General features: G+C 39.7%; 1 protein-coding gene and 1 pseudogene across 1 annotated transcript; both read right to left on the bottom strand.

Annotated features, from left to right (window-relative positions):
- Positions 1–426: 426 nt before the first annotated feature.
- LOC100400895 (ferrochelatase, mitochondrial pseudogene) lies at positions 427–2301 on the bottom strand (annotated as a pseudogene).
- A 12460-nt stretch (positions 2302–14761) lies between these two features.
- On the bottom strand, positions 14762–15637 carry LOC100393890 (protein FAM110A-like). Its single transcript, XM_078355279.1, has one exon. It carries the CDS (start codon positions 15617–15619, stop codon positions 14789–14791), a length of 831 nt encoding a protein of 276 aa, XP_078211405.1. The 5' UTR covers positions 15620–15637; the 3' UTR covers positions 14762–14788.
- Between the last annotated feature and the right edge of the window lie 5499 nt (positions 15638–21136).

Below are 21136 nucleotides of genomic sequence, written 5' to 3'. Positions count from 1 at the left end.
TTGTATGGCTACATAATTTTTATAATAAAAAACCATGAATTAAGGAAGAATTCAGGATTACAAAGCATCGTTGACTTTATAAAAGAATTCTTCAAACAAATGTGCAGAAAGAAGGCATTCGACTAAGATAGAGAAGCCGCCAGGTGGAAAGGCTCGCGAGGTCCCGGGGGAGCTCCAGGGGAAAGCTCATCCTTGGCCTTTCCAGCAGCGCTGTCCCTGGACACCGGAAGCAGTGGGAGCCCCTTCCCTGTGGCACCCTGAACTCCCACTAAGGCACGTTTGACGGACACTGTACTTCTACATATTTACTAGCCTTGGTTATACGAGGACTCTCAGAGCACTTCTGAAATGCATACTTGGTTTTTTTTACATGGAGGAAAGTAAGATTCCCACACAAATACCAAGATGACCAGTGAATGGTGGCCTCGCTGGCGAAAGCAGCCGTTGCAGGTAACCACATTGCCCCCCTAGCTTTCTGTAAACCATGGGATTAGGGAAAGGTTAAGTAACATTTCTTTTTCAAATTCATTTCAAACACTCAACTATGTTCATTTAAAAAACAGCAACTATATGCGAAAGACTGTAAACAGATCTCATTCACACTGACGGCCCACAAAGAGGGCTCTCTGTACCCTTTCAGGAGGGTTTGGGGCAATAAAGCCACAATCTGTATTTAACATAGGTGTATCTGATAAGATAAATTTTTTACTTATTAAAGGTCCTAGTGTACATTCCAAATTAGTAACTTACACCTAGAGAGAGAAAATCTAAATGCTTCCTGTATAGTTATATAAAAATAGAAATCTATCAATAGAGTCCAATCCTCAAGAAATCACACAATTTGTGCCCAAAGGCTGGATATATATCAAGGAAGGGTGACTTCCTTCCTTGATCTCTAAACAACATCCTCTCCAAGTCAGGGGTATCTAGAGGTTGGGCATTTACCTAATGTCACAGGGTCCACTGGCAGGGGTCACAGCTGCTGTTTGGTGAAGAACAATTAATCTCCCTGCAGACAGGATTGACACAGAGTGGACAGCTCAGCATCAGCTGCTTGGAGCACAGCTCGTTTAACTGGATGTGTGAATGCACCAAGTCGGCCAGGGCCTTAGAGAACAATGGATTTCCATTAAGAGACTGCTCTTCTGATGTTTTCAACTCCACACCCCTTGGCTAAAACTTGAGTACTGGATGTCCTGCTATCGGAACCAAGAGGATATTCTTCCTCCCCCTCTCACAGAGTCCTTTGATAGATTCATCTGTTTGAGAACCTAACCAGGGCATTGGACCAACCTTGGATTGCCACACCAGTCGGAAGGGGTTGCAGTACTCCAGCCTTTCCATGACCTTTTGGACAGTGGCGCTCACCTCCTGAGGATACGGGTCACTCTGTTGACCACGGACATTGGCAGTGAGTGAGCAGAAAACGGAATGACCACCTCGATTCTCTTCTCAAGTGGAAAATGGTCCAATTCCTTTAGAATGTGGTCTGCAAAGCATTGAATGAGGAGGCGATGTGTGGGCCACCTGTCAATAGTGCGCCACTTCATCATGGGCTTCCGTCCCACTTGATTATAGTATATGTAAATGGCATTTCGGCTGCTGCCTGTGGTGGAGCAGCTGTACTGTGGATACTGCGTGAAAGCAATAGCCCTTTCTAGGCCGTCTCTCTCCATCTCTTCAATTGCTTCTTCTGTTAAAGGATGGACATACCGAAATCCAATATAGTATTTGTGAGGGGCTGTGTTGGGGGACAATTCATCCAGCAGCTTCACCACGCCCTCTCCCTGCTTGGAAGTCTACATCTTGATGGGGGATCCGCCTCCAATCCTGCGGTACTGCTCTTGAATCTTGGGGGTTCGGCGTCTGGCAATGAATGGTGCCATTCATTGCTTATTCTGAATAGGAAGCATCATGAGATCTCGGTCCAAGAAGAGTCTCAGAAGGAAGCCGTGAACATCTCCAAGGGTTTCAGGGCCTCCCATGTTTAGCATTAATATTCCAGTTTTTGGCTTCCTCTTCTCCGGCTGAACTTGAGGCTTTGCAGCCCAGGCATGCTGGGTTGTTTCTGCAGCGGCAGCTGCTGCGGCTGCAGCCACTTCCACCTCCGCTGTTGACCGGCCCTCCAGCTGCCGGACGCCAGCGGATCCCGGAGCAGGGCGCCCGCGGCGCGCAGGGCCGCAGCCATGGTTGGGCCGAGTGAAAGCATTCCTGGGACAGCCCCGGCTCCTCCCGAGGCGGCACTCCCAGGTGACCGCCCAGCAGCAGCCCAGCTGGGCCGCGCTCCCCACGCGCATCCCCAGCCCCCCCCTCCCCCGACCCCGCGCGGCCTGGTTTATTTTATGTGGAATATTTTTACTATGCTTTCGCTTTTAGTGTATACATGTATTTTTAAGTGAAGTCAGTTTCTCCTAGGCAGAATAGTTGGAATGTGATTTTTTAAAATCCATTTATCCACTCTGTCTTTTAATTGGAGAATTTAATCAATTTACATACAAGGTAATTCTTGATAGGTAAGAACTTAATTCTACCATTTTCTTACTTGCTTTGCGGTTGTTTTGTAAATCCTTTCTTCTTCTCTCACTTTCTTTGTGGTTTTGTGATTTTCTCCAGTGGTATGTTTAGGTTCTCTGCTTTTTACTTTAAATGTATATATTATAGCTTTTTGCCATGTGTTAACTGTGAAGATTAAAAAGTAACATTTATAGTTATGACGAACTATTTTTAACCGAAGATGTCTTATTTTATACATCATATATAAAATTCTACATTTTTACCTTCCCTCTCATTTTTTCCTGATTTTGATGTCAAAATTACAGTTTTTTTGTAGTTTACATCCTTTAACAAATTATTGTATACATAGCAGTTCTAAATGCTTTTGTGTTTTAGCCCTTATAGTAGAGATAAAATTGCTTTACACACCACAATAATAGTACTAGAGTATTTTGAAAATGACTGTGTATTATATGTTTCTGAGCTTTATACTTTCCTTTTATTTTTTATTTTTTAAATTTTTTATTGGATTATAGGTTTTGGGGTACATGAGCAGAGCATGCGAGACAGTTGCGTAGGTACACACATGGCAGTGTGCTTTGCTTTTCTTCTCCCCTTCACCCACATTTGGCATTTCTCCCCAGGCTATCCTTCCCCAACTTTATACTTTCATCTCTTTTATTTCATTAATCAGTGCCTTATTATTTCAACCTAATGAACCTTTATAGAAATTATTATATGGCAGGCCTAGTGGTGATTAATTGCCCTGGTGCCCGTTTGTCCATGAAACTTCTTATTTCTCCTTATTTTTGAAGGACACCTTTTCCGAGTAAAGTATTCTGGTGATTCTGTTTATTGTTTGTTTTTTAGCACTTTGAATACAGCATCCTTTCTCTCTTGGCCTGTAGGGTTTCTGCTGGCCACGGGAATTATCTTCCACATGATGTTTCTTATCTTCTGAAGCTTTCAAAATGTTTTTGTCTTTAATTCTTGATAAGTTGATTATGATATGTCTTGGACAAGCTCTTCCAGTTGAATTTGATTGGAGACCCTGGATGTTGGCATCTTTAAACAGATTCGTAACATTTTCAGCCATCATTTTACGAAATGTGCTTTTTTGCTCTTGTTCTTCTTCTATTGAAGCTCCTATTATAAGAAAGTTTGTTCTTTTGATGGTATACCATAATTCCCATAGGCTTTCTTTACTGTCGTTCAGTCTTTTTTAATTTTTGCTCTTCTGACTGGATAATTCCAAATGTGTAGTCCTTGAGTCCACTGATGTTTCTTTTATACTTGATTGTGTCTGTTATTGAAGCCTTCTATGACATTTTTGTTCCGTTATTGTACTTTTCATCCCTAAGATGCCATGTGGTTTTTTAAATTATTACTTCTATTTGCTTGTCAAAATTCTCATTTATTACCATACTGTTTTTCAAGTTTCATTTAATATTTGATCTTTATTTTCATGTAGCTTACTAAACTTTAAAAAGATTTTTTCTAAATTCCTTTTTATTTATTTATTTTTAAATTATACTTTAAATTCTGGGGTACATGTGCCGATCTTGCAGGATTATTACATAGGTATACACATGCCATGGGGGTGTGCTGCCTCCCTCCCCCTGTCACCTACATAAGGTATTTCTTCTGAAGTTATACCTCTACAACCTTCCCACCCCCTGCTGTCTCTCCCCTACTCCCCAAACCCCCAACAGACCCCAGTGTGTAATGTTCCTTTCCCTGTGTCTACATGTTCTCATCGTTCAATATCCACTTATGAGTGAGAACATGTGGTGTTTGGTTTTCTGTTTTGTGTCAGTTTGCTGAGAATGATGGTTTTCAGATTCATCCATGTCCCTGTAAAGGACATGAACTCATCATTATTTATGGCTGTATAGTATTCCATGGTGTATATGTGCCACATTTTCTTTATCCAGTCTATCCCCGGTGGGAATTTGAGTTGGTTCCAAGTCTTTGCTACTGTTAACAGGGCCACAATGAACATATGTGTGCATATGTCTTTATAATAGAACTATTTATAATCCTTTGGTTATATACCCAGTAATGGGATTGCTAGGTCAAATGGTATATCTATTTCTAGATCCTTGAGGAATCACTACACTGTCTTCCATAATGGTTGAACTAATTTACACTCCCACCAACAGTGTAAAGTGTTTCTATTTCTCCACATCCTCTCTAGCATCTGTTGTCTCCTGATTTTTTAATAATTGCTATTCTAACTGGCGTGAGATGGTAACTCAATGTGGTTTTGATTTGCATTTCTCTACTGACCAGTGATGATGAGCATTTTTCTTATGTTTGTTGACTGCGTAAATGACTTCTTTTGTAAAGTGTCTGTTCATATCCTTTGCCCACTTTTTGATGGGGTTGTTTGATTATTTGATTTTTTTCTTGTATATTTGTTTTAGTTCTTTGTAGATTCTGGATATTAGCTCTTTGTCAGATGGGAAGCTTGGAAAATTTTTTTCCCATCCTGTTGGTTGCCAGTTCACTCTAATAATTGTTTCTTTGGCTGTGCAGAAGCTTCTACGTTTAATTAGATCCCATTTGTCTATTTTGGCTTTTGTTGCCATTGCTTTTGGTGTTTTAGTCATGAAGTTTTTGCCTATGCTCATGTCCTGAATGGTATTGCCTAGGTTTTCTTATAGAGTTTTTATGGTGTTAGGTCTTATGTTTAAGTCTTTAATCCATCTGGAGTTAATTTTTGTATAAGATGTAAGGAAGGGAGTCCAGTTTTAGCTTTCTGCACATGGCTAGCCAGTTTTCCCAACACCGTTTATTAAACAGGGAATTCATTCTCTGTTGCTTATTTTTGTCAGGTTTGTCAATGATAAGATGGTTGTAGGTGTATGGTATTACTTCTGAGGCCTTTGTTCTGTTCCCTTGATCTAGATCTCTGTTTTGGTACCATTACAATGCTGTTTCGATTACTGTAGCCTTTAGTATAGTTTGAAGTCAGGTAGCGTGATGCCTCCAGCTTTTTGCTTTTTGCTTAGGATTGTCTTGGCTATGAGGGCTCTCTTTTGGTTCCATATGAAGTTTAAGGTGTTTTTTTTTCAGTTCTGGGAAGAAGGTCAATGGTAGCTTGATGGAGATAGCATTGAATCTGTAAATTACTTTTGGCAGTATGGCCATTTTCACCATATTGATTCCTCCTAACCATGAGCATAGAATGTTTTTTCATTCCTTTGTGTCTTCTCTTATTTCCATGAGCAGTAGCTTGTAGTTCTCCTTGAAGAGGTCCTTTATATTCTTTGTTAGCTGTATTCCTAGTTATTTTATTTTCTTTATAGCAATTGTGAATGGGAGTTCACTCACAATTTGGCTCTCTGCCTGTTATTGGAGTATAGGAATGCTTGTGATTTCTGCACATTGCTTTTGTATCCTGAGACTTTGCTGAAGTTGCTTATCATCATAAGGGGATTTTGGGCTGAGACGATGGAGTCTTCTAAATATACAATCATGTCATCTGCAAATAAAGACAATTTGACTTCCTCTTTTCCTCATTGAATACTCTTTATTGCCTTTTCTTGCCTGATTGCTCTGGCTAGGAATTCCAGTACTATATTAAATAGGAGTGGTGAGAGAGGGCACCCTTTTCTAGTGCCAGTTTTCAAAGGGAATGCTTCCAGATTTTTCCCATTCAGTATGATATTGGCTGTGGGTTTGTCCTATATAGCTTTTATTATTTTGAGGTACATTCCATCAATACTTAGTTTATTAAGAGTTGTTAGCATAAAGGGTTATCGAATCTTGTGGAAGACCTTCTCTGCATCTATTGAGATAATCATGTGGCTTTCGTCTTTCGTTCTGTTTATGTGATGGATTACATTCATAGGTTTACGTATGTTGAACTAGCCTCGCATCCTCAGGATGATGCCTACTTGATGGTGATGGATAATCTTTTTGATGAGCTGTTGCATTTGGTTTGCCAGTCTTTTATTGAATATTTTTTCATTGATGTTCATCATGGATATTGGCCTGAAATTTTCCTTTATAGTTGTGTCTATCTCATAAAATGAGTTTGGGAGTATTCCCTCTTTTTGTATTATGTGTAACAGTTTCAGAAGGAATGGTACCAGCTTCTCTTTGTACATATGGTTGATTTCAGCTGTGAACCCATCTGGACCTGGGCTTTTTTTTGGTTAGTAGGCTATTAATTGCTGCCTCAACTTCAGACCTTGTTATTCGTCTATTCAGGGATTCAACTTCTTCCTGGCTTAGTCTTAGGAGGATGTAAATGTCCAGGAATTCATCCATTTCTTCTAGATTTACCCGTTTGTGTGCATAGAGTTGTTTGTAGTAATCTCTGATGGTAGTTTGTATTTCTGTGGAATTGGTGGTGATATCTCCTTTATCATTTTTGTTTTGCTTGTTTTTTTTGCATCTATTTGATTCTTCTCTCTTTTCTTTGTTATTAGACTGCTTAGCAGTGTATCTATTTTAATCTTTTCAAAAACCAGCTCCTTAATTTATTGATTTTTTGAAGGGGGTTTTTTTTTTTGTCTCTATGTTTTTCAATTCTGCTCTAATCTAAGTTATTTCTTGTCTTCTGCTAGCTTTTGAATTTTTTTGATCTTGCTCCTCTAGTTCTTTTAATTGTGATGATAGGGTGTCAATTTTAGATCTTTGCTTGCTTCTCATATGGGCATTTAGTTCTATAAATTTTCCTCTAGACATTGCTTTAAATGTGTTCCAGCGATTCTGATATGTTGTGTCTTCATTCTTGTTGGTTTCAAAGAACATCTTTATTTCTGCCTTCATTTCATGATTTATTCAGTAGTCATTCAGGAGTAGTTGTTCAGTTTCCACATAGGTATATGGTTTTGGTTGAGTTTCTTAGTCCTGAGTTCTAATTTGATTCCAGTGTGGTCTGAGAGACTGACTGTTATGATTTCCATTATTTTGTATTTATTGAGGAATGATTTACTTAAAATTATGTGGTCAATTTTAGAGTAAGTGTGATGTGTTGCTGAGAAGAATGTACATTCTGCAGATTTGGGGTGGAGAGTTCAGTAGACATCTATGAGGTCCACTGGGCCCAGATCTGAGTTCAAGTCCTGGATATTTTTGTTAATTTTCTGTGTTCATCTGTTTAATATTGACAATGAAGTGTTACAGTCTCCCGCTATTATTGTATGGGAGTCTAATTTTCTTTGTAGGTCGTTAAGAGCTTGCTTTATGTATCTGGCTGCTCCTGTATTGGGTGTAGATATATTTAGGATAGTTAGCTCTTCTTGTTGCATTGATCTTTTACCATTATGTAATATCCTTCTTTGTCTCTTTTGATCTTTGTTGGTTCAAAGTCTGTCTTATCAGAGACTAGGATTGCAACCCCTGCTTTCTTTGCATGTGAGATTGGTCTCCTGAATACAGCACACCGATGGGTCTTGACTTCTTATCCAATTTGCCAGTCTCTGTCTTTTGATTGGGGTATTTAGCCAGTTTATATTTAAGGTTAATATTGTTATTTGTGATATCCTGCCATTTTAATACTAGCCAGTTATTTTGCCTGTCAGTTGATGCAGTTTCTTTATTATGTCGATATTCTTTACCATTTGGTATGTTTTTGCAGTGACTGATACTGGTTGTTCCTTTCCATGTTCAGGAGCTCATGTAAGGCAGGCCTGGTGGTGATGAAATCTCTCAGCAATTGCTTGCATGTAAAGAATTTTTTTCTTCTTTACTTCGGAAGCTTAGTTTGGCTGGATATGAAATTCTGGGTTGAAAGTTCTTTTCTTTAAGAATGTTGGATATTGGCCCCAACTCTCTTCTGGCTTGTAGGGTTTCTACTGAGAGATCTGCTGTGAGTCTGATGGGCTTCCCTTTGTGGGTAACCCAACCTTCCTCTCTGGCTGCACTTAGCATTTTTTCCCTCATTTCAACCCTGGTGAATCTGACGATTATGTGCCTTGTGGTTGCTCTTCTTGAGGAATATCTTTTTGGTGTTCTCTGTATTTCCCGGATTTGAATGTTGGCCTGCCTTGCTACGTTGGAGAAGTTTTCCTGGATAATATCCTGAACAACGTTTCCAGCTTGGATTCATTCTCTCCATCACATTCTAGTACACAAATCAAATGTAGATTGGGTCTTTTTACATAATCCCATATTTCTTGGAGGCTTTGTTCATTTCTTTTCATTCCTTTTTCTCTAATCTTGCCTTCTCATTGTATTTCATTGAATTCATCATCAATCTTCAATATCCTTTCTTCTGCTTCATTGATTTACCTATTGAAATGTGTAAGCTTCACAAAGTTCTCGTGTTGAGTTTTTCAGCTCCATTAAGTTGTTTTTGTTCTTCTCTAAGCTGGTTATTCTAGTTAGCATTTCATCTAAGTTTTTTTCAAGGTTCTTAATTTCTTTGCATTGGATTAGAACATGTTCCTTTAGCTCAGAGACGTTTGTGATTACCCACCTTCCGAAGCCTTCTTCTGTCAATACGTCAGACTCATTCTCCATCCAGTTTTGTTCCCTTGCTGGGGAGAAGCTGTGATCCCATAAAGGAGGAGAGACATTCTGGGATTTGGTGATTTCAGCCTTTTCACGCTGGTTTCTTCCCATCTTCCTTTGGTTTTATCTACCCTTGGTTTGAAGTTGGTGACTGCATGAGGTCTCTGAGTGGACATCCTTTTTGTTGATGTTGAGGCTATTTTTGTTTCTTAGTTTTCTTTCTAACAGTCAGGCCCTGTGCTGCAGGACTGCTGACGGCCCACTCCAGACCCTGCTTGCCTGGGAATCACCTGCAGAGGCTGCAGAAGAGCAAGGATTTCTGCCTATTTCTTCCTCTGGTAGCTTCGTCCTGGAAGAATACCCACCAGATGTCAGCCCGAGCTCTTTTGTATGAGGTGACTTTTAGGATATACAGGAGTCAGGGAGCTGCTTGAGGAGGCAGTCTGTCCCTTGTCAGAGCCCAAGTGCTGTGCTGGGAGCTCAGTTGCTCCCTTCAGAACTTCTGGGCAGGGACGTTTAAGTCTGCTGTAGCAGAACTCACAACAGCTCTTTTCCCAGGGGTTCTGTCCTGGGAAGGTGTGGCTGTATTCATAAGTCCCTGACAGGCTGCTGCCTTTTTTCTGTATTTGGATCTATACCTCAAATACAGAAATTGCTTTTATTCAATGTATTTTTTGCTAGTTTGAGTGTCCATAACTTAATGTGAATTATATTTAATGACACAGGGCTACTAACATTTTACACGTGATTCAAATAATAAATTTAAGCCATTTTGCATGTAATTTTAATGTTTGATTGATAAAGATTCAGATACACCAATAAATTGATCTTAAGTTCTTCATTAGTTTAACAAAATTTGTGCAAATGGAATTCATAGGCTGTGTTGGGGTCTTAAGGAGAATAAGGGTGTATAGAAGATGATTGTGGTTTCTCTACGTTATTTCTCCTTCCCTCTCTGCTACCCTTTGCCTTTGCTCAGTGCATGGCCCCAGGCAAGAATTACGATTTTTTAAACCAGCCATGACACTCTTATCCCTTCTGTCACGTTGGTAACTTTTCCACCCTCCCCTGCAACCATGATGTCCCGCTGAGCATGCTCTAAGCAATGCAGTGTAAAAGCTTCAATGCTTGTGTGCTTCAGGGGATGAAACACGCTTCTTGCGTGAGGGACAATCAGAGAATGGAAAGGTTCTTATTCATGTACCTCTTTTCCTGCTTGGGAAGTTGAAGATTTCTATAACTTTCATGAGACTATTCAATTTCCCAGACACGGGAATCCAAAGCAAGGGACTACAGAGTGATTCAACAGCGTAATTGGGAATCAAATTAAAAACCTGGCATCTGACACTAGCTAGGATTTGAATCAGAAAAGGTCTTTTTACCTGGATTTGTCACCTTTGATTAAATAAACCTAAAAGAGTGAATACTTTGAGAATAAATCAAATAGACCTGCCACTATTTGTTAAAGGCTGGGGAGGGATAACATGGGGAGAAATGCCAGATTTAGGTGACGGGAGGATGGAGGCAGCAAACCACCTTGCCATGTATGTGCCTGTGCAACAATCCTGCATGTTCTGCACATGTACCCCAGAACCTAAAGTACAATTAAAAAAAAGAAAAAGAAAAAGGTAATATATTCAGGAATAAATGTTCAAGATATTTTGTAAAATACAAAGATTAATAGTTAACAATTCATCATATGGAATTTAACACAAATATCTTGTGGCTACCTGAATTTGAAATATATATAATTTAAACTGGATATATTTGTAGGAAAAATATACAATATACTTTCAGAAGACCCACTATACTTGTTCAAACACTATAAACACATATAGTGATTTCTAAATGGATGAGAAAGAACATCCTAACAAAATAAACAAAAAAGCTTGAATGAGTCAAAATGCATTTATGAGCAGAGTTACAATTTAATTGCAGACTGTCTTTAGGTTTTCAGTTCATTAAAGATAGGATATTTAGCATTATTTTTAGTTTTTTATTTAGATATAATAACCCAAAGCATGAAAAAATCTACTTTCCTTTAACCTAAAGAAACCACATAATTTTTTTTGGTTGTTTGTTCATTTTGTAATATTATCCTGAGAGAGGAAACTAAAAATTAAGGACCCCAATTCACTATTCCAAAAAGAAAAAAAATAAGGTGAAAACTGAGTTTTGCTGCAACTCTCTTTTTGTTCCTAAGCAGATACCTAGAGATAAAAGGTTAAGTATCCCCAAAGGCAGCTACTCTCTGTTCATCTTATCTTATGTAAAGTGCTGATTCACTGAGGGAGCCTAAGCTGACTATTTGCCTATTTGCTTCTTTGATCTTGCAACTTGTGGATTACAATACCTCACTCTTTCCCCTCCAGCCCATTTTCCTCTTAAATATTGAAGCCCTCAAATTCATCTTTAGAGAAAGGCGAAGACCTCAGACTGCTTCTCTGATTTTTACTTTTTTCCCTTCTGGGCATGTCCTTAACCTTCGCAAAATAAGTTTCTAAATTCATTGAGACCTGTCTCAGATTCTTTTGGGCTTACAATCCTAATGTAACATGTCTGGATCCATGGTTCCTTCTAAAATGTAGTCATTTGTTATTTTAACAATATGACTCTAAAGAGCAATCTATTATTTTTTTCCTAGAACTTCTTGATTATTTCCACAACAATATTTGCCCTTCCTGAGTTAAGCTTGATGTGTCTTCAGGGTCAAGTCTCATTTAACTTTGTACTGTGTTTGTATTATATCTTTTAATAGGACTGAAAAATTAAATTGCATTTATATAAAATGGATAGTTTTCTTTACTATGTGAAGTGTGTATTGAATATGATGATTCAGATTTTGAAAACAAAACAACAACAAAACAGTTTCTAAAATGTTTTTTCTTGTGAAAAGTTTGCCAGCCAATAAGGGTATTCACTCATAAAATTAATGAATTCCAAAGCAGTTTGCTGGCCCTTGTTCTAGATTGTCCTGAGTATATGGCCAGAATTTGAATTTATACCTATGGCCTCAGATTCTCCTACTAAGTTACAGAAGAAGGTAAATGAGAAGGTCATCAATGAAGAAACTGAAATTACTAGAATTGCTTCCAAATTCATATTTAGACTCTTCACAGCAGACAAAGTTAGGATGCTAAAGGCCTAAAGGGTTTCTTTTGGTCCTTCTATGATAGTTTGAAGGAGTGTACCTTGTCCCTGGGGAACTCTTTTCCATATAGCAGGACATTTTTATCCTTTTTCCCTATACCGGGGAAATGGATTCACTACATTTGCTCATTTTGTATTTTTCCCTACTCAACTCCTCCTATTTGGAAAAAGTGATTCTGAGAATTGCATGATAACATTTACTAGGTTATCTCCCATCCAGCAGGTTACACTGGGAATCCTGAGAACAATGACGGTACAGATGCGTCCTGGTTTGTGACATGTGAGCTCAGGTATTTATCTGGGGAATTAATAAAATAAGTTATTTTTTAAGAAATAAAGATAATCTAGAAGATATTGTAGTAAAATGATTAAAATAGTAATGATTTTTAAACTACATAGAAGATGTAAATCACATTTCTATTTTACAATGTAAAATAAGTAAGCACAGATCTTATCCTACCAGTGGCTTCTTATTTACTATTTTTTTTTGTTTTTGCTTCACTGGAAGCATTTTATTTATTTTTGAAATTATTATTTTTTAAATTTTACTTTACGTTTTGGGGTACAGGTGCCGATCTCGGAGGATTGTTACATAGGTATACACGTGCCATGTGGTTTGCTGCCTCCATCCCCCTGTCACCTACATTAGATACTTCTCCTAATGTTATCCCTCCCTAATCTCCCCACCCCCTGCTATCCCTCCCCAACTCCCCCAACAGACCTCAGTGTATAATGTACCCCTCCCTGTGTCCATGTGTTCTCGTTGTTCAACACCCACTTATGAGTGAGAACATGCTGTGTTTGGTTATCTATTCTTGTGTCAGTTTGCTGAGAATGATGGTTTCCAGATTCATCCATGTCTCTGTAAGGGACATTAACTCATCCTTTTTTATGGTTGCATAGTATTCCATGGTGTATATGTGCCACATTTTCCCCATCCAGTCTATCGCTGATGGGCATTTGGGTTGGTTCCAAGTCTTTACTATTGTCAACAGTGCCACAATGAACATACGTGTGCATGTGTCTTTGTAATAGAACAATTTATATCTTTTGGGTATATACCCAGTAATGGGATTGCTGGGTCAAATGGTATTTCTATTTCTTGATCCTTGAAGAATCATTACACTGTCTTCCATAATGGTTGAACTAATTTACACTCCCACCAACAGGGTAAAAGTGTTCCTATTTCTCTACATCCTCTCCAGCATCTGTTGTCTCCAGATTTTTTAATGATTGCTATTCTAACTGGAATGAGATGGTATCTCAATGTGGTTTTGCTTTGGATTTCTGTAATGACCAGTGATGATGAGCATTTTTTCATATGTTTGTTGGCCTCATAAATGTCTTCTTTTAAAAAGTGTCTGTTCATATCTTTCACCCACTTTTTGATGAGGTTGTTTGTCTTTTTCTTGTAAATATGTTTTAGTTCTTTGTAGATTCTGGAGATTAGCTCTTTGTCAGATGTGTAGCTTGCAACATTTTCCTGTTCTGTTGGTTGCCAGTTCATTCTAATGATCATTTCTTTTGCTGTGCAGAAGCTCTTAAATTTAATTAGATCCCATTTGTCTATTTTGGCTTTTGTTGTCATTGTTTTTGGTATTTTAGTCATGAAGTCCTTGCTTATGCCCATGTCCTGAATGGTATTGCCTAACTTTTCTTCTAGAGTTTTTATGGTGTTAGGTCTTATGTTTAAATATGTTTAAATATTTAATTCATCTGGAGTTGATTTTTGTATAAGGTGTAAGGAATGGGTGGAGTTTTAACTTTCTGTACATGGCTAGCCAGATTTCCCAACACCATTTATTAAATAGGGAATCCTTTCCCCATTGCTTGTTTTTGTCTGGTTTCTCAAAGATCAGATGGTTGTAGATGTGTGGCATTAGTTCTGTAACAGAGATATACACCGATAGAACAGAACAGAGGCCTCTATTCTGGTACCAGTACCATGCTGTTTTGATTACAGTAGCCTTGTAGTATAGTTTGAAGTCAGGTAGCATGATGCCTTCAGCTTTGTTCCTTTTGCTTTTTTTTTTTTTTTTTTTGAGAAACAAGCATTTGTGTTTATTAACCAAGGGGAGGTAAGTCAAAGCAGTGCAGATTTCTAACGGGCCCCAACATCATCTACCCACCAAGGCCAGCTGCCAAGGACTAGGAAGAGCAGTGGATAGGCCCCTCTCCGCTGCCACGACCCCAGGGTGAGTTCTGCTGGGTAAGGAAGAGGACGTCAGCAAAGGACAGAGGCCAAGGAAGGAAGGAAGGATACACAGCCGCTGGGGAGACAGGATGGAGGAGATTCCTTGGCCCTCACTCTCAGAGGGGAGGGCAAAGCACCCCAAATGCAGCCCCATAAGAGGAACTAAGGAGGAATACATTCATGTCCAAAACCTTGTATTGGGGTGGAAGGAGGGATTCTCGGCTGTCCAAAGTCAAGAGCAAAACCCTCCAGGGTCAGTCCTTGCCCAAGAATGCTGGTCCAGCCTCTAAGCCTTTGCCTCCATGCCAAGTTCACACCAGGGTGAAGCCTCTGGCATGCAGATCCAGAGAATGGGTGCAAGAGAGGTCCAGGGGCCACTTCCCTCTGTAAGATCTGTCCTGTGGCGAATACCAGGTCCAGTGGCAGCCTAGCCGTCAGCTGCGGGGCTCTCCCGTGCCTGCCTTAACCCATACAGCCACTTGATCACGCGGGCATTGCGCTCCACCACCGACACGCCGTAGGGGACGCGCTCCCGGGCCGCTCCTCAACAGTAACCGAGCTGCGGTGGGAGCAGCCCCCTTCAGAGCTGCCCGGCCCAGCACTGGGCCCGGCCAAGGACACAATGTCCGAGCTGGCCCGTGCCAGGTGGGCCACACCCAACCCTCTTGCCTCCTCCGGGTCCAGGCCGCAGAAGTTAAAAAAGCGCTCAAGGTCAGCGGCTGCCCTAGAAAAGCGCTCGCTTAAGTCTGACTTAGAGCGTTGCAAACCCGGTGGCCGGGCTGGGCTGGAGGCGGCCGCAGGACCCGATGACGGGCAGGGCTGGGCAGGTGAGGCAGGCAGAGGGCGGACGTCCACTCGGCGGACCGCAGAGGTACTGGGTGGCGGTCGTGGGCGGGTGGCTGGGGGAGGCTGGCCAGCTCCCTCTGCCCGTCCAGGAGTGCGGCTGGGCTCAGCAGGAGACACGGGACTATCACACAAGTTGATGAGGCTGCTGAGGATGTCCAGGTCCAGCTGGGGCCGTCGGCAGGGGCCAGGCAGGGCTCGGCGGCTGGGCGTGAGCACTGTGCGGCGAGTCTCAGGGCTAAAGAGTGGCTGTTTGGACAGCAGGGGCTGCACAGGTTCCTGGCGGGTGTTGGCCACATGCAGGCTCTTGACGTACTTGGCCTTGTCGGCCTCCAGGCGCTCCACAGCACTGGGTTTCCGGACTCCACCATCTGCCGGCCTCCGTAGCAGGTAGCCGGGGACCTTGGTCCGCAGGCGGCAAGGTAGGGCAGGGGCGGCCGGGGCTCCAGGGCTCAGCGTGTCCACAGGCATGGCTGCTGCATATCCCGAGGGCTTCGGTCTGAGGAGACTGGAGAAATGAGGAGCTAGAGATCCAGGCAGAACGGAGGCAGCTGGACGCCGGCAGCTGCTGCAGTGAAGGAGAGAAAAAGCCCCTGTTCTTTTTGGTTTCATATGAAGTTTAAGGTGGTTTTTTCCAGTTCTGTGAAGAAGGTTAAGGGCATCTTGATGGGGATAGCATTGAATCTGTAAATTACTTTTGGCAGTATGGCCATTTTCACAATAGTGATTGTTCCTAACCATGAGCATGGAATGTTTTTCCATCTGTTTGTGTCCTCTCTTATTTCCTTGAGCAGTAGTTTATAGTTCTCCTTGAAGAGTTCCTTCATGTCCCTTGTTAGTTGTATTTCTAGGTATTTTGTTCTCTTTGTAGCAATTGTGAATGGGAGTTTGTTCATGATTTTGCTCTGTTTGTCTGTTATTGGTGTTCAGGAATGTTTGTGATTTTTGCACACTGACTTTGTATCCTGAGACCTTGCTGAAGTTGCTTATCAGATTAAAGAGATTCTGGGCTGAGCTGATGGGGTCTCCAAAATATACAATCATGTCATCTGCAAATAGAGACAATTTGACTTCTTTTCTAATTGAGTACCCTTATTTCTTTTTCTTGCCTGATTTCTCTGGCTAGAATTTCCAATACTGTGTTGAATAGGAATGGTGAGAGTGGGCAGACTTGTCTAATGCCAGGTTTCAACGGGAATGCTTCCAGGTTTTTTGCCCATCCGGTATGCTATTGGCTGTGGGTTTGTCATGAATAGCTTTTATTTTGAGATACGTTCCATTGATATCTAGTTTATTAAGAGTTTTATCATAAAGGGCTGTTGAATGTTGTTGAAGGCCTTCTCTGCATCTTTGAGATAATCATGTGGTTTTTGTCTCTGCTTCTATTTATGTGACAGGTTATGTTTTTAGATTTGCCCATGTTTAACCAGCCTTGCATCCATGGGATGAAGCCTACTTGATCGTGATGGATAAGTTTTTTGATGTCCTGCTGTGTTCTGTTTGCCAGCATTTTATTAAAGATTTTTGCAACAATGTTCATCATAAATATTGGACTGAAATTTTCTTTTTTAGTTGTGTCTCTGCCAGGTTTTGGTATCAGGATGATGTTGGTCTCATAAAATGAGTTAAGGAGGATTCCCTCTTTGTATTGTTTGGAATAGTTTCAGAAGGAATGGTACCAGCTCCTTTTGTATATCTAGAAGAATTTGGCCGTGAACCCAACTGGACCTGAACTTTTTTTGTCTGGTAGGCGATTAATTGCTGCCTGTGCTTCAGACCTTGTTATTCTCTTGTTTCTTTATTTTGAACCATTTCTCCGTGCTGGGATGTGTGTGTGTGTGTGTGTGTGTGTGTGTGTGCACATGTGCAGATGTGCAATTTAGAAGAATACAGGAGAATTAATAGATAAAATGTTCCATATTCCTTATAGCTTTCATAAAATCTTCCCTTTGTCTTTCTAATCAAAACCAATTTAGATTCAAAGACGCTTTTAGGGACATAGTATTTTTGCTCCAAACTTCAACTGTCCATTAAATCTGTCACTGAGGTTTGGTGGTCAGTCTCTGCACATTTGGTTATTGAAGTGATTCTTTTTTCCCTCTGATTTCTGTGAATTTTCTTCCTATATGTCTGTGTAATACTTTATTTTACTTTGGATTTGGCACTCTGATTAATACTTATGTCAAACTGTAGCCTTCACTGATGATTTTGTATCCTAGAGTAAATTATGTCAGTTTAATTACAGATTCAGTTTATTTTCAATGTAAGGAATCACATATATTTATTTTTAATTTAGAGAATCTCAAAATGACAAATTTTCTATTAGACTTTGGATGTGATTTCTTGTCAATTTTGTTCTTTTCTCTAATTTTTTGATATGACATATCCAAATGTTATAACTTATTTATTTACATAGGTTTTTATATTGGCTAAATCATAGAGTTTGCTAAATCTGAGATGTTTACAAGCACCTGAATTTTGTATGCCTTAAATCTGCAGTGTAAGAAAATAAATGTAAGCTATATTTCAAGTAATTTAAGAATATTGGCTGGGCGCAGTGGCTCAAGCCTGTAATCCCAGCACTTTGGGAGGCCGAGGCGGGTGGATCACGAGGTCAAGAGATCGAGACCATCCTGGTCAACATGGTGAAACCCCGTCTCTACTAAAAATACAAAAAATTAGCTGGGCCCGGTGGCACGTGCCTGTAATCCCAGCTACTCAGGAGGCTGAGGCAGGAGAATTGCCTGAACACAGGAGGCGGAGGTTGCGGTGAGCCGAGATCGCGCCATTGCACTCCAGCCGGGTAACAAGAGCTAAACTCCGTCTCAAAAAAAAAAAAAAAAATGTTAAAGTGTCAGATAGTTTTTATTGGTTTTTATTAATTGTTATGTTATTTTTTATTTAATAAGTATTACCCCTGACTGGCCAATGATGAATGAATTGTTAGCTCTTTGTAACCATTGCACTTTCATGCTATATATCCGTTATTATATAACACAATATCAGTTATGAATTTTAATGCATTGAAGATTTTATTGAAAAGAAAGAACTAAATTCTACTTTAATTTTTACAGGTAGCTAGATGTAATGTTTTTTCAGTTCTAGAAAGTTCACTTACTTCCAATAAGAGATACAATTTTTATTACAACTTTACTTGAAAGGTAAAAGAAGAATTCCACAAAAAAGACAATATAAACAGTCATATCTTGATTTAAGTACACAAAATCCAAAGCATGTAGCAGTCACAATAACGGAGACACCTTAAGCCTATGTATTGATTTTTTTCCTAAAAATTCAATGTATCCTGGCTAATGATAAAGCTCAGTTTCTGTGAAATTATATGAGGAGATTTCTCTGATAATACTCTGCCAACTTCCTGGAGAGAAACAAGCTGGAGGTGACAAGTGCCAATAGACTGTGGCATAGGTAGAGCTTACCTTATATCTTGGCATTTCAGTTTTCAACAGTAAGAGAAGCAGTCAGTCATTTCAACGTCAGTCAGGTGGATATAGAGTGACTTCGTGGAAAGTAACGAATTCATTATATACCTTGATAGCTCTTCTAGAAGCTTTTTCTGAAACAGGTGAGATAAAAGGGCTTTTAATGATAAACCAACAAATAAATTGAACATGTTAAAATGAAGAAAACATGTTGGGGGCATGATTGACGACATGCCTCAGCATGTTATCCTTGGGAAACTAAATGTAGATTAGACAAGTCCCCAGAGCCTAACTAAGGTAGCTAAATCCTCTGCCTTTAGAAAGGATCACACGTAAGGCGAACTTTATAATGCTGCAAAATTCAAACCTGATTTTGCTTTTGGATTTGGTTTTCTCTTGGTCAATAGCAGGGACACATGCACATATATATTTTAAATATAAAATAATAAGGTCATATGTACATTGAAGAGTAAAGCAATAAAATTCTGAATTCTATAATGTATGTGCTACAAAATATTACCTTCAAATATTTTATTTTTCTTTTTCTTTAAAGCTTTGCTTTATTTTGTTAATGAATAAATAAACTATATAATAGGTTGAAAGAGAAAAATAATAATGAATTGTTTTATTGTTCCACAGAGTCCATGTTTTTTATGCATATATTTCCCAGAATGTAGAATTGTAATAGTTGGAATAGAAATTCAAGAGATACACCATTGAGTTTTTTAACTGTTTCATGAACCAAAGTATATTTCTGTGAAGGCTGAGAGCAATGGAAAAATGAAACATTACATTTTGATTACATTACATTTTCATTAGTAATATTCAGTGACTTAAATGTGTGTGAATGTGTATGGGTGGAGTGTCTGACCTTCTCTCTCCTAGGGGCTACTAAGACTCTTCCAGGGTGGTGGTGTCCCGTTTTGTAAGCTATAAACCGTACTTTTTCAACAGGGTATTAGGCTGGTTTTTATGAATTGGCAATTAACAGAAGGCATAATGAGTGCCACAAAAATGAAACTTCTGTTTATTATGTCTTCAGCCTCATTAAGGGCCCTTGTGTTTTCAATTTTAAAAAGTTACAGATTTAAACATTCGCATTTGGTAGGAATTTCAGTGCTGTTGCTTGGCAAATTGCCAAGTGGGAGCAAGAACATGAAATGATCCGCCTTTTTCAAAGGAGATCTCTGGCAAACAGTGTTTTTCATGTGAAAGATACGCCAAGGAATTTAGATTAAGTCATCCTTACAGTAAGTCTAAGAAGAAAGGTAGTATTATTATCCCATTATTTCGATGCAGTAATTTATTTTAGAGAGGTTAACTTGCCCCAGTTCATTCATGCATTAGTAGGTTAAGAGAATTGGGACTTGCACCCTGGTCCTCCAGCCCCACATATGATGTACATCTCATTGCACAACGATGGGATACAAACTTAGAAACTAAAGTACCTACCGCATTCCGAGCTGTGAGAGTGGAGACTGCCTGGATTCCGCTGAAGGGCTATAATTGCAATAGCAAGACTGCAATTGATTCTAAACACTTGAATGTTTACAGAAGTATTTTGGTGCTTTTGACTCCTTAGGATACATTTATCCCTGGCCTTCTGAATTGACGTGGCACGTATACATGCATTCAGTATCAGCTGAGAGGGGGGCCTTACACGACCGGCATCATATGTTCTTTACCTCATTATTACCTTGTTTCCTGTTCCTTTCCAGCTAATTCGTGCTGCTTTACTCATGCTGTTCTCTTTGGATTTTACTGTTACCCAAAGGTTTGAATATAAATCCTCATAGTTTGGTAACCAAGAAATCAAAAGACAAAGATATTCACTCTAACCACCCTCTGCCCTCATGTACAGAGTAACTAAATAACAACTCAATTGTCAAAAGAGGGGGGAGGGTGCATAATGGAGTCTTAGATAACATAAAATCTGCCTGGATAGGTATTATGAGGCCTGCTTTTCTCAGTGTTGGAGTAACTTCTTTATAGGAACCTGTATGACGGGATCTCTCTTGTCCACTGTTCCCACATCTAAAATAAACTATGCGGAATGTTTCTTTCTTGTTGTGGCGGAGTTTAATTGCCAATCCCTTATTGGTTCAGAGTTTTAGGCTTAGGTTTGTCTGAGGATTCAACCATCAGTCTTGGAAGCTAAGGTGTTTGGATAAGAAAATTTCATCCAAAATCCAAGAAGTTTCTGATTTATCTGTTTCCATTTAGTTACATGTGAAAGAAACAACGATATAATCAAACATCTACCTGGAGTAGTTCTTCAGCTTGGATGATGACTCTTTTATTTAGTGACATCTGTACTCATTTAATGGCAGCCACCTCAAGGGCATCTGAAATAATAGGCTGGGTGAACAGTCAGTGTGCATAATCTGATCTTTGTACCTGGGTTGTCGGGCATTTTATGTCCAAGTACAATGATGTGTAAGCTTCATAATCTCATTGACTGTTGCCCAGAGAATAGAAGTAGTCGGCATTTACAGCTCCACAGGGCTCCAAGTTCCTGTATTCTAAGTAAATTTAGATTGCAGCTGTA

Source organism: Callithrix jacchus, chromosome 18, assembly GCF_049354715.1.
Source record: "Callithrix jacchus isolate 240 chromosome 18, calJac240_pri, whole genome shotgun sequence".
NCBI lineage: Eukaryota > Metazoa > Chordata > Mammalia > Primates > Cebidae > Callithrix > Callithrix jacchus.
This window is presented reverse-complemented; position numbering and strand designations above follow the sequence as displayed.

Bases quoted from the DNA above. Each gene is read 5' to 3' on its own strand.
- LOC100393890 (XM_078355279.1), bottom strand. From the start codon at position 15,619: ATGCCTGTGGACACGCTGAGCCCTGGAGCCCCGGCCGCCCCTGCCCTA.